Here is a 14,200-nt window from a genome sequence, read left to right as displayed (position 1 = left end):
TAAACAGTAGTGTGTATCTTTTCAGACGCACTAAGCTGTAGTTTTCAACGACACTTCCTGAGAAGACTGTATAATAGTGCAGTCTTTAGCCATGCTAGTGGCGTGGCTCTATGGATGGCAATGGATGATGTATTGGATGGATGAACTCTGCTGACTTTTCCTCTTGCGTCACTCTGATGGGTAGCACTTGAATTGTGGCCTTTTTCTTTTAATTCTATATCATCCAAGCAGAAATTGGAAAGGGACAGAGCAGGAGCAGTAACTGATCTGAATTCCCATCTAACTCAAATGACATGTCAACTTGTAATCTTTAAGGTCTTTGGATTGCACAGAAACATTTTGAAGTCGATCGGGTTAAAACTGTAGGAGAAGTTCGTTAAAGTACGTCACCTGAAAATGGCGTAAAAAGGCACTAAAATTGCACAGTAAATGGCTGACTTCCTGTTGAGTTTAGGGTATAGCCCAAGAGGCTACTTTGTACGTACCATCATCTTACATATGTGTGAGTTGAATGACTAAATGTTTAGATACATCAACGATAACGCACATTAATTTCATGCTTAATCCTCCCCACCACTGAGTACTGTAGGTGCAGTGATTAAGTTCTTCCTGTTTGGAATACCCTCCTTGGTGAAAAAATGTATTTAACAATAACTTTTCGGTTTGAAAAAATGTCCATTCTAAAAATGAATATCACTAAAAAAAACTATTAGCAATGTGTGTAAAAGTAGGCTATTATTTTGAATCCTATATTGGTTAGGGCTTATAAATTCAAAACTCATCATCTGCCCCATACTTGACAACTTGTAATCATTTTACACTTAAGAATTTGATTTGATTTTAGTTGTGCTCCCTTTACAAATGATGTTCATGTTCAATGTGCATTTTGCACTGTGACTAACTGATACAGCGACATAATAACACAACGTCTGCAGTTAATGAGAACTTTCCATTTGCTGTTATTAATGCCCAGGGTCTGGCAGGTCTGCCTTGGAAAAATCAAACAACATAAAAAAGTGCTGCATTTTACTGTGTAGTTAGAATAGAGCTGGGCGATACGGAGAAAATCAAACATCACGATATTTTTGACCAAATATCTCGATATCGATATTGCGGCGATATTGCAGGGTTGACTATTGGTGCTTTTACAAAATATTTACACAATGAGAGTTTTGATAAATAATCATCAGTAATGTGGATACAATGACTAAGTGGGTATATAATATCGATATATTGCCCAACCCTAAGTTAGAATAAGAAATGGTTTACAATAAAAAGCAAATAGTGCATCCTACACAAATTTCATCTACAGACACTCCAAGGATTTACACTTTGACAACACCTCAGCATGGTGGAGATGGAGACATCAGAAAAAATAAAGGCTTTCCCCTAAAGACAACTACGTGAATATGATAACTCAAACACAAGACTTTAATGCATGTGTGCAGAAGTGCGCTGACTTTTAAAAAGCAGCTTTTCATAGAGCCTTGGGCCTGGGGAGATCTACCTGCAGACTACCAGCAATTTAACCCAGATGTCACAATTGCACCTGATAGTCTCTCAACGCACCATTAAATCTCACCAACACCAGGCCCACAGACATGTACACAATCAGTTCTCTTCAATGCAGCTTATTCAACCATTCGCTTCACATCCAGTATCATTTTCATTGCAGGCTTCTAGGATGAAGCTAACAGGGTGTAACAGGCAAAGACAAAGGCTCAGTTTCCCATGTGAGCCGGCTCTTTAAACACACAGCTCTATTGACTGTACAGGTAGCGTGTGAAAACAACTCGGATGGCAACTCGCCAGCCAGTAGAGCTCTGTCTGGGGGGTTTACATCTCTGTACATGAGAGATAATACTGGTGTTTCTCGTACCTTTCTAAAGTCGGTGGTTTAATTGGTAGCTTAGAAATTCTACCTGTCACTTAATGCTGTAATGGATATTTACAGTGGGCTATAATCATGTAAATGTGCATGCGTTATGTTGCTGCTGCAGAAATAAATAATAATAAAGTTCCATTCAGTTCCATTTGTCATGAGTCTTAGTTTGATACTGTTCTCAGATGGCACACTGTGCTGTAGCGGAGGACATACTTGAACAGAAATAGAGCTTTCATGTTATGTGAAGCAAAAAAGCTGAAGGCAAAAAAAACGAGGAGCACAGATGAAATAAAAAAAAAAATGAAGAGGCTCTACTGGAGTTCCCAGCTGGCAGAGCCATTTCTGCTGTTTCCAGCAAAGCCATCCTCAGCAACCCCATGGAGTGAAACCATACGATTGCTGTAAACGCCGGAGGGGAAGGACACTCGCTAATGTAAAGCAAGCAATTCCCTTCCCCAGAAGTTAGAGATTAAAAAAAGAAGCACAAGCCAGGGTAAAGTTGCATTTGAGGATAAGGGAGAACTTTAACAATCTTTTACATTTGTCATTAGACTGTTTTACTACAACGATGCATGTGTTATTTTTGACACAATGTTGTACTTAAAGTGGCTATATGTAACTTCCAGTTTGTGTTCATTCCAGCGGCTGCTTTGGACTAAAGTGGCAGTGTTTTTACCACACCTGCTGTTGTAAAGATCTTTTCTTTGATTGTATTTCCCACTGTAGATTACTGAATTAGCATTATGGGGAGGTCATATAGTCGCGATGAATGTTTTGGTCAGACAGGAAATCATTCATTTACAATAAGAGAAGAAGTTACAGATACATCGTTGCATTTCAAGTGTAGCATACGGTAACTTAGCCTACTTTGGATGTTAACCGGGTATCACTGTCACTGGGTCACGAGCCAAAGCATTAAGAGATTGTTACAACCAACGTAGTAATAACTTAGATTAATATAGCCCATTTCATGAAACACACGGACGCTTTACACAACTACAGGGGGACAAGGGAAAGGAAAATAGTAGGCCAACACAAACACGGACTAAAAAGGAATAAAACGTCTGCGCTAAATGGAAGGAGGACGTAATGTAATGTCAGCTACTGATGTACAAGCACATTTTAAATGATTGTAATGAATAATGAAGCCAGGAAAGGTTTACTGTGGTAGGTCCTCTGTCTGATTAAGACATGCTGGACAAACCAGCTCATCAGAGAAATAAAAACAGCCGTGGTTATAAGTACTCAAATCAAAGGATGACTTTGAAATAAAATTATGATTACGCTCCAGGTGTACTGGATTTCCCTTTTCAGAATTTGAATCTGGGGAAAAAGTAAATGATTTTACCATTAATTTAATTGTTTAAAAACTTTTTTGAGCATGTCATCCAAGTGAAAATGGAAACTGTGTTTAAGATGAAGCTGGACACTTTGTATGTAGTGAGTGTTACTAATACAGATAAGACCTGAATTGAAACCAGTTTGAAACAGGTATGATATCATGATGATGACTTGATTTTTGATGAGAACTACTAAATAGGCTTCCATATCTGCCTATACATACTCATATTGTGTTTGTATGAAATCTTGGGTTAGGTAAAAGCTCTTGAAAAAACTATTTCAGTGTAATTCTAGACAATATAGTATTTGCCTTTGGTTGATGTGCCCAAGTTAAAGTAGGTAGCCTAAGCCTTATAAAACTAACTTCCTGTCATATTTGCTGAAACTGACGCTATGTTCCAGTAGAACTACATGAAGCAGGTAACTGTGTGTCAATCACTGCTCATGCACACACATTCATTCTCCCTTGTGGGGGGAGGGGTTTAGGAGAAAGGGGGGAGGGACTGAGAAGTTGTTGATGTTCAAATTTTTGGGCTAAGTCCTGGATCTTCACAATCATACCTACAGCAACTTTAAATGTCTTTGTGCCTGTAATTTGTTCTTCACACCACTGGATGGAGACAGTGAGACAACATCTAAATTGAATACTTATATTGCACGTTTCGTGTTTGTCAGGGGGGATTTTGAGCAAATTCACTGTATAGCCTAAAAAGGAAATAAGGCCAAAGCTAGGACCACAGCAGATCTTGACATGCACCAACAAAAATCAATGGTTGGCTCTCTGAATATCTCAGCTTTTGTGAAAATGAAAGTTATATTCAGCCAAAGGGTTAGGCCTAACTGTATTAAGACCACTTCCTCATCATAACTCAAAGTGAAAGGCTACATTGGGTTGTTTCAGTGATGCAATTCAAAGTATAGTTTGATAAATTGTGACCATCAGGCAAAAAAACATAAGGAAATCAAGAAAAAGCCAATTGAAATTTCAGAAAGGTGTCAACCTGTGTTTTCAAACACATCTATGGGTGCAGACTGGGAAATGGTAAGTGAAGAGAATATATTTTCTGATACATGTGGGCAAACTGGATCAGAAAATTGTTCAAGAATACAAAATAAAGATGAGAAAAAGAGAATAAAAATCACACAGTCAGAACACATGAATACAGATATGCAACAAAAAAATAAAGTATACTTATAGCCCTACTCAACTCGCCTAAGTTAAATTATATTGAGTAATTATAATTATTATTATTATGAACAATCTTTTTATAAAGCACTTTTCTATGATCAATTGATGACGGTTCCGTCAGGCTGTGATAATTACTGATTCATTTTGAGCCAGTTAGCCTACTCGTTACATTATTACACTGATGTAACAGTATGGCTACTACATTGCAGCATTGTTTTCTGGAACGTTTACATTTAACTTGTTACAGTGTGTTGTGGCCTTCCAGCTGCTTCCATTAATCATATTTCATACTAATTAAGAGTAATTTAACTTAGTTTAGGTGGGTTTACCCCTCAACAACATCCTTGTCCCTGAGAACTGCGTTCCACACCGGTGTCATGCCAAGGTACTAATCTCCTACAGGATTTGTATCCCCTGGCCACGGGAGCGTGCGTGCACTCAGAGCGGAATTTAACTGCTGCACTTCGAACTCACCTCTTAAATGGAACAAATAGCGACGTGGAAGACTTGACAGGGTTTTCCACAGTAACAAGGGTCTCATTTATCTACATAAATAAGTTTATCTAGCTACATAAAGACGCTTATTTGTATGTTACATTAAGGCGACGTGTAAATTGTTTAATGCTTCGTTTAATGCAAGTACCTTGGCATGACACCGGCATCCTCCCACTGTCTGCTCCGCCCACATATCATCTACATTTCCTCCAATTGGTTTCAAATCAAAGGAAGGACTCCTAAATCGAGATCTGGTTGGCTCACGGCGATGTCAATCACTCTTCCCACGGCCAGTCTTTGCAAATCGACGAATAGATGCGGAACAGGGAAAAGGAGAGCATAGTGGCCTGGCAAAAATAGGTAGAGGGGGCGGACGTGTGTTGCCCTTCATCATTTTAGCACAATTTTATACTGTTGCGGTCCCGTTGTATTTTTTTATCGAATTGGACTGGGATATACAGTAAACCGCTGTGAAAATGGCGCAGCCAGACGGCAAGAAAATATTCTTTGAGAACCTGTCGGGAGCGGGGAAAGCCATCGCAGTGCTGACGAGCGGAGGGGATGCTCAAGGTAAACTGTCGGATTGACAGTTTCCCAGATAATGTAACGTTATTATTGTGCCAGTGAGGACAGGCCCGTAGAGGGCAAAAATACACTTCTTCAACTGGGTGATGCACTGTACTATTAGTAAAGTGACTACGCTTCTGTTATTATAGTGTAAGAAGTATTGTACAGCAGCAAAACTATAACCGTGAATAAGGTTACGACCATTCAGTCAAGAAGCCCGCCAGTTAGCATCATGGATGTATTATAGTTAGCATGCTAACGTGACATTTCTTGCTAACTGGCTAACAGCATCATCCTCTGCCATTGATGTGGGGACATATTTGTCGCTAAGCACGGTGACAGCAGTTACAAGAGCTGTCAAGGTCGAGCCAAGCCGTGTCGCTTTTTCCTATTCACAGACATAGCGCAGCATAACTGACGAGTTAAGGTTACAATTTAATTAGCTTGTTCTAATTAATTTATGAAGCAGTGGCCGCCACAGAAGTGCAGACCACTGCATTGCGGGTTGTGCTGTTAGGCTATTAACAAGCAGGGACTGACAATAGACACTGCAAAAAATAGGATCCTTAACATGTAGGCTATGTTTTCAGTGACATGAGACATGAGGTTGTGGTTAGTTAGCAGTCACAGTGAGTGCCTGTGCTGGAATGACTGTATCCTGTGTACGTGATGAGTTGCACAGCTACATCAAATATCCTTTATACTAAACCGTCTCTCGTTACGTCTCTCCCACTCGGGCGTCATAGAGGAAACCCTGGTCACGTGCTCACCGGCTCCTCATTTGACTGAAACACTAGTTATAATCTATTTTTCACTATATAAGGTACTACATTTTCATAGTAATTTGGTGCTATTAGTTTACCGGAAAGCTGTAGTAGTAATGGCTACTGCAACTTAATGCTAAAAACCAATAGAGTTTTTTCAGTTCAAGCCCTGCTAGGAATTTTGAAGGCAGAAACTAAGTTATTAAATGAAAGCTACCAGTAACCAGTAGGCCTTTTTTGTGGCAATATGATATTTTAATAATAATACAATTTTAGAACAAACGTTGCACCAGAATTTAGTGTAACATGTTGAAGCATTTAAGATGTGGCATACATTTTTCTTCTGTGAAAAAGGCTGTGGGAGGTCTATCTGGAGACGTTGTTTTAGCTTGCACTCTACTTTTTGCATGTTTAACAATCAGCAGCACTGCAGTTTTATACGCTTTACTGTAATTGCCAGCCACGTAATGGACAATATAGCTCTCTTTGGCTCAGGATTAAAAATAAAAAAAATCAATCAATCAATCTTTGGTGGGTGGCTTTAGAATTGGAATTCACTGTTAACAGCCTACACATTAACACACACAGGGAGAAACAAAAAAGCACGGAGTTGGCCCCAGAGCCAAACGATATGAGGCAGTGGCATGCATGACAGGAACTGAATGTCAGTGTCAGAGGGCATTGTGTAGCCTTGGCTTGGTCTTTCACTCACTCTGCAAGAGAATAGTGTCAGTTATGCAGAATGAAAACTTAAGACTTTTAGCTTTGATAAAAACCTCTAAGCTGGACAAGAAACATGAAAGATCATTTTTTTTGGATAATCTTAAAATGTTATATATGTCGTATTGTCTTTCTTACTTGCATTCTTTGTGTGCCTGTTTATCAATCCCTAAACCTCTTCTGTCTTCTCTAACTGTGTTTATTTGAACATAGTTATGTAATATGTAATAAAACAGTAGGCTGTTACACTGGCAATATGGTGAATAGTTGGTCCCGTTCTAATGGTTATGGGTGCTTTGTTTTGTGACTGTAGGAATGTAGGAAAAAAACACTAATTTATCAAGAGTTTTTACTTCCCAGTATAGTTTACCATATACTGTACATTTCACTGTCTTTTTTTCTTTGCTGTCTTCTCAACTGCCCAACTAACCTAAACCTTTGTGTTGCTTAGTAACAACACTGCTTGGCTGCCATTAGATCTGTACTGTTTACCGGTTTGTGCAGAGAAGGGAAACTCGGTCCTTTCTTCTGTTGTGTATATCTCCCGCAGTCGTCAGCCAAGTTCCTGTCTGCATGCTGTGGGTAAAGCATTATCCCCACTGTCATTGACATTCAAGTTCACTTGGACTAACCACAAAGTAACTGGGAGGCTGTAGAAGGAGCTGGGAAACTGACTGACCAAAAATGGCAGTATGCTGTGGTGAAAAAAAATGTAGCCCAAGCCACAGACGAGTTTAAACACAGAAAGACTGCAAACACAAACACACACACACACACACACACACACACACACACACACACACACACACTTATGTAACATAAATACTAAGAGAGAAGGAATTAAAGGTCTGCTGCTGCCGTTCTTTATGACAGAGATAAAATTGGTATCCATGCAACTGTGAAACAGCCAGGCAAATCAGGATTTTACAAAGATTTGCTACAGTGGAAACAACGTGTTTTCTTTCTTTAAAGTTTAACTATTTACTCTGCTCATCACTGCAGTGTTGCACAAAGTTGTTTTGCTAAGATTACTTAAAAGGTATTCTTTTATTGTTTTTCAGGGATGAATGCTGCCGTACGTGCCGTGGTTCGAATGGGGTTATATGTGGGAGCAAAAGTTTATTTCATTCATGAGGTGAGCCTACACTTTGTGATGATCATTGTTAAGGCCTTTGACACAGCTCGTAGTTTATTTTATACAATAGAAGTGTGCCCGACATAGGAAAACATGACTTGCAGCCACATCACCTTTATATAGTAATACCGGTTTGTTTTTAAAAAAATTCCACAGGTAACACAGGTAAAATGTTTAATTATTAACCTTTTTTTTTTTAAACACAGCAGAGGTATAAGACATCCATATTTTAGCAAACTAATGTCAAAGATATCGGAAGTAGTGACAAGTGTTTCAGATTAATGCATTTAGGGTTGGGTACCGAACTCTGTACTTTTTTGGGTACCGACCGAATTCCCTCGGTACTACCGAGGACCGATTCACGTTAAATCAAGTGGTGCCAGGTTTCAGTACTTGAGAGCACATAAGCGCGAGCACGTGTTGTCAGAGAGCGGAGCTCCGACACACACACACACACACACACACACTTTCCAAAACTCCATGCAGACTGCGTATATAACGGTGAGGTGAAAGTGGTCGCAGTATGGGTTAACTTTAGACTTCCTCTGTGACAGGCAGGCACCAGTGTTCACTATTCCCTATTATTGACTGACAGGCTGAGGTTGTAGGGCCAGGCAATTTTATTTCTATAGTACATTTTAGCAACAAGGCAATTCAAAACACTTCATATAAAACCGTAAAGAGCAATTTAAAAAGAGATCGAAAATAAAAACAGGCTAAAATAGAATAAGATACAAATACAAGAATAAAATATACAGCGAGTCCAAGAAATTAATAATTATTAGATAGGTTTTATGGACAGGTCTGGGAGGGGAGAGGTAGGTGTTTTATTTTGTGTGGCGTGTAAAATGTTTTCAATAAATAACAAAATGTTCCAAGTAAATAGGATAGGAATTATTTTTACAACTGAAATTGATGTTTTGTTATAACAGAGGGAAAGTACAGAAAAAAAAGGTACTTTTGGGTACCGGAACCGAATTTGAAAGTGAACGGTACCCAACCCTAAATGCATTTAATGAAGGAAAGGCTGCACTTTAGTTGCATATTGACAACAGTAAGATCCCGGTCTACATCTATGGACACAGGGATGTTTATTCTCACATAGCAGATGTTACAGGAGCTTTGGCGAGGGTCCGTACTCTGCTTGCCCACCCTGTGATCCCTGCACATCTGTGTATGTCATGGACCTCCTTGCTCAGCGTGCGGTTACATAACTGACTTGAGGCTTTAGCATATGCCTCGTATGAAACCCCCCTCCCACTTAGGTACCACGGTACTCTGGGTTGTTGTCATGCACACTTCTGCATGACAACATATGAGGATGGACACACTTTTTGACCATATTAATTTCTTGAGTTTCACAATTACACTTTTTTTTCCCCATTTCACTTTGCTATGATATTGCATTAGGTTGATATATTTATTTAAAACTGAGTGATGATGAGCTAATGATGCCATTAGGAGTCCACATCACTCCAGCAGTTAGCTTGATGTTGTTTGCAGTAGCTGTTTAGTAATCTTAGTTCGTATTTATTTACTAAGATGCTTTATATTTTTTTTTATCAGGGATATCAGGGTATGGTGGACGGTGGCGAGAACATAAAGGAAGCCACATGGGAAAGTGTCTCCAGCATGCTACAAGTGGTGAGTACTTATCATTGGCAGCAGCCACACATCTAATGCAATAGGGCACTCAAGAGGAACTTGCAAATCACATTGCTAATAGGCAAAGTTGTTTAGTGGTTAAAGAGGTCATTCCCTAACATCCCAGCAGTCACTATGTACTATCAGCAGTGAGTTTACTCTTGTCAAAGTGTCCTCAAGCAAGACACCAAACACCATACTGCACCAAGTACTCAGGGCTTGAGTTAGAAAAAGGAAGCGGAGTGACCTAAAGTCACAGGAAAAGAGTGTAATAGGCTGAAATCTTCACGCTTGTCGTCATCAGGGTGGGACTGTTATCGGCAGTGCCCGCTGTAAAGAGTTTCGTAGCCACGAGGGACGCCTGAAGGCAGCTCACAACCTGGTGCAGCACGGCATCACCAACCTGTGTGTGATCGGTGGAGATGGCAGCCTGACCGGAGCCAACCTTTTTAGGGAGGAATGGAGTGGGCTGCTGGGAGAGTTGGCAGAGCAAGGTACTGAGGAAAGATAAACCTCCTCTCTGCTTTACCCTCATACTATTTTCTAGGGGTTCACAAAAGCCATGGTTTTCGGTTCGGTGAACTATTTTCGTAAAATACGAGATCGTATTCAGAACGAGACGCCATTAGAGTCCGTTTTGAAATTCGGCAGCAGCAAGACCCACGTGGCGCGTTCGTCCAATCAGCTGCCATGTGTTGCGTTCGTCACGCTCATCCCGCTCGTCATTTCAAGTAAGTGTTTTAACATAGGTGTCGAAAGTGGGCACTACGGCAGTAAGTGGTTAGTGCACATTAACAGTGTACTGACGAACCGTGCGACGCACACACGCTCCGAACGGAGACAAGCGAACTAACCGGTTCAGATGTTTTTTCCATGAACCGTACCACCCCTACTATTTTCTTAATTTCAGGTGTGCTCAGTCAGCTGCAAACCCGGTAACTGCACGTTGTGCTGTTAGTAGTCTCGCTTTGCCAGACCTTCCTCCACATCACTGCGGAGGAGGGTCTGGGTAGTCCACACAGCATTCCGGGATGGGAGGAAAACGTACTCTGATTTATTGGCATTTCTTTAAACCGATCACAATCGTCACGGGCAGCGCTAAGCACCGGGCAGAGCCATGGTGCCTCTGCAAAATAGCCTCGGCAAGGAACTTTTTTTGGTGGAACGTGTATTTTCAAAGTTGTTTTAGTCGTGCAACAGAAAACTCAGATTGGACAGATAGTCTAGCTAGCTGTCTGGATTTACCCTGCAGAGATCTGAGGAGCAGTTAACCATAGTCCTCAGAAATCCACCAGAGTTTAAAATTCCAACACAAAGAAAGCGGAAGGTAACTGAGCAATCCCGAAAGTGGAACATCGTGGATATAGACTATGCTGTTAAAAACCACTTTGGTCACTTATACATTTTGTCACATTGACTCGCTACAACACCTGCCAGTATTAGCAGACACCTCAACACTGCCATGTATTGTTTGTCAGTGTTCTGCCTCCAGCAAATATGGGTTTATTCCATACAGGGCATGATGGTAAAGATGTCCCATCGAAGGCTAAATGTTTCCGTTAGGATTTAACTACCTCACAGGAAAACTGAATTAAAGGGTGGTCTATTTTTAAGTTAGAGAAAAAGAGACCATTTCCAGCTGCCAGCTTCACTCTTGCGTGTGTAGGCTCATTAGAAATGTGAATCTAGCATTATAAGCAAGATAACATAAATATTATGATCCTTTCAGGCTTGATCGAGGCTGATGCTGTTCAGAAGTATTCGGCTCTTCACATCGTCGGGATGGTTGGCTCCATTGATAACGACTTCTGTGGAACTGACATGACAATCGGAACTGACTCTGCTCTGCACAGAATCATCGAAGTGGTGGATGCAATTATGACAACTGCACAGAGGTGAGGGGGAGATAGAGCAGCTCTATTTGTTTGTTTATATCAGTTATATTTGATATGGCTATGAGCAGAAGTACTGTACACCCTGAACTTGCAAATTAAGGTTGGATAATGCAAAATCCATTTGAAGTCCTAAATAGGAGACTTTGTACTTACTGTGACTAAGCATTTCATTGTCCTAGCATGACAATGGCAGGATAAATATACACCTCTACGAAAGATTTATGTATACCTACTTACACTTGCTTTTTAACAAATGTAAGGTTAATGCAGTATTGGAAATGGAATGTCAGAATATCCTGAGGAATTATTGTTGAAATAAAACATGTGCTCCATTTTCGACCTGTCAGGCAATTGAACAGCAAACACATCACCATATTTAGGCTAATTTCAGCTCTATTTAGCATCACCTTTCAAACGTCTGTTCTTGAATACATCAGTATAGCGCTGTGTTACTCAAATGCAAACGCACTTCTAAGTCATATTTTCTGTTCTGATCTTTCAGTCACCAGAGAACATTTGTGTTGGAGGTGATGGGGAGACACTGTGGGTAAGAATGCATTTCATAAACTCAATAGCAGATCCAAAAACATAATCCCTAAGGTAGAGATAGATACCAATATCACCTCTGTTTATATATACAGTGTTCTGTCTGCGTGTTTTATCCTAGCTACCTGGCCTTGGTTAGTGCCCTGGCGTGTGGAGCAGACTGGGTGTTGATCCCTGAGATGCCCCCAGAGGACGGCTGGGAGGAAAAGATGTGTGAAAAACTGTCTGCGGTAACACAATCTTATTTGTTCCCCACAGTAAACCAAGTGACTCATAACAAGTGTATATAATTCTCTCTTGCTGTCTTGTTTAACATGACAATGTTAGTATTCTGCACAACATTTCTGTTTTTCTACAAGGAGAAAATCCTGTGTTTCTTCTATCAGAGAAGACTTATGTGAAGGAAAGTGTTTGGTCTGAGTCGTCTAGTGTCATATTGTGTTTTTTTTTCTGCTTTGGAAACATGCCACTGTTCTATGATTCAGACCCGTTCCAGGGGCACAAGGCTGAACATTATCATAGTTGCAGAGGGAGCCATAGACAGGCATGGGAAGCCCATAACCTCTGGTATAGTCAAGGATGTGAGTACCTGAGTGCAAAGAAAGGGGAAGCCAGAAGCATGGAGACCCGACTGATGGAAATCAGTCTTCTGTGCCACAAATAGCCTAAATAGTCTGTATTACAGTTTTCTTGATAATTGGCATCAGAATATCCTAACAGGATGCTCATGTGGGTATAAAAAAGACCCACCTTGCGCCTGATAAGAAAACCATGAGGCTGCATGCTAAGTCCACAATAATGCAGTAATGACCAGCAATAAGGTTGGCAGGATATTGCTGATTACAAAGTGCAAACACAAGCTGCAGAGACAAATTTCATTATGAAATAATATATTCTCAGCCTCCCGGCTGTAAGCATCGTCTGGCCCCTGTGCTTCTGAAAGCCCACGTCGCAGCCACAGTCTCAATTTTTCTGTCATGTTGTTTCTCCACCACCCCTCCTTGTAGAACCGAGCAGGAATGAAAAGGCTGAATATCATAATTGTAGCCGAAGGGGCGATTGATCGTAGCAACACACCCATTACCACTGACTATATCAAGGATGTAAGTACAGAGCTTTGTGTAAAAGTGTGGCAAGTGCCAGCTTTGCATTGCCTCCTGTATGACCTATACTACTGTACTGCTGCCCTGGTGTGGCTTTAACTCTGTTGCTGTGTTTCTGGAGTGCTCTATCAGACACTCTCTAGTTTTACAGTATGAGATGGCTGTCACGATACTACTACCGCTATAAAAGCCTGAGCAGATACCCTCACTAAACCTCACGCCCAGACATTTGTGAAATCCACTGTCATTCATTTCTAACCGCTTCACACATAGTTGTATTGAATGTGTTTTTTTTTGTTTTTTTTAAATGTAACATGGGTATGTATGACACTGTAAATTTGCTCACAGAGATAATCACTGTGTACCATGACCCTGCACAACTGTTTTTTTTTATTTGAAGGCAAACATTTTAAGCGTTTTGTTTTCTCGTACAGTACCAGAGTATCACCACTTGATTTAGCACTTCCAGCTTGGGATCTTCTGTGATGTTCAGTTTAAGCTAAGAGCTCCCTGCTAACATGACTGAAAAATTAGAATGGCTTGCTTGTGCTTTGCTGTTTCCCCTTCTCTTAAGCTTTTCTACTGTGTTTGTGTTTCAGTGTGTGATGTGCCTGGTCATGTCTGTATGTATGTATATACGTTTGCATACACACTTGTTTCATAGTATGGTTCTATTGCAGACAGAATTTCACTTTTCAGACTGATCTCATAAAGTGGCGTATGTATGACACGCCAATTCGTATGCCGTTTGTGTGTGTTATCAAGACGCATAATCACTTTTTAGCGTGTTTATCACCGCCGTTCGGCCGCCATTGACCAACATTACGTGTGAATTATCGCCATAGCGAGTAGTATGAAAGAACGTAACTCCAAGAGAGGTTGGTTGGGGTGGTGGATGGGTAAAGCACAGGAATTT

The 14,200-nt window shown here is 40.5% G+C and overlaps 1 protein-coding gene across 7 annotated transcripts in view; it reads left to right on the top strand.

Annotated features, from left to right (window-relative positions):
• Window positions 1-5,209: 5,209 nt before the first annotated feature.
• The window catches only part of pfkpa (phosphofructokinase, platelet a), a 29,412-nt gene continuing 20,421 nt past the window's right edge, over window positions 5,210-14,200 (top strand). For 4 of the 7 annotated variants that reach the window (XM_028569828.1, XM_028569824.1, XM_028569827.1 and 1 more), the window contains exons 1-8: window positions 5,210-5,480; window positions 8,023-8,096; window positions 9,663-9,740; window positions 10,045-10,234; window positions 11,470-11,635; window positions 12,138-12,182; window positions 12,303-12,411; window positions 13,189-13,284. In XM_028569828.1, coding sequence (XP_028425629.1) covers window positions 5,387-5,480; window positions 8,023-8,096; window positions 9,663-9,740; window positions 10,045-10,234; window positions 11,470-11,635; window positions 12,138-12,182; window positions 12,303-12,411; window positions 13,189-13,284 — 852 coding nt within the window. In that variant the 5' untranslated portion in view covers window positions 5,210-5,386. Of the gene's footprint in view, window positions 5,481-8,022; window positions 8,097-9,662; window positions 9,741-10,044; window positions 10,235-11,469; window positions 11,636-12,137; window positions 12,183-12,302; window positions 12,412-12,666; window positions 12,763-13,188; window positions 13,285-14,200 lie in introns of all 7 variants that reach the window. The other 3 variants (XM_028569829.1, XM_028569826.1, XM_028569830.1) reach the window with 1 other exon arrangement.

Source organism: Perca flavescens, chromosome 22, assembly GCF_004354835.1.
Source record: "Perca flavescens isolate YP-PL-M2 chromosome 22, PFLA_1.0, whole genome shotgun sequence".
Classification (NCBI taxonomy): domain Eukaryota; kingdom Metazoa; phylum Chordata; class Actinopteri; order Perciformes; family Percidae; genus Perca; species Perca flavescens.
The sequence above is the reverse complement of the archived record's forward strand: the minus strand, read 5'-3'. Positions and strand labels throughout refer to the sequence as shown.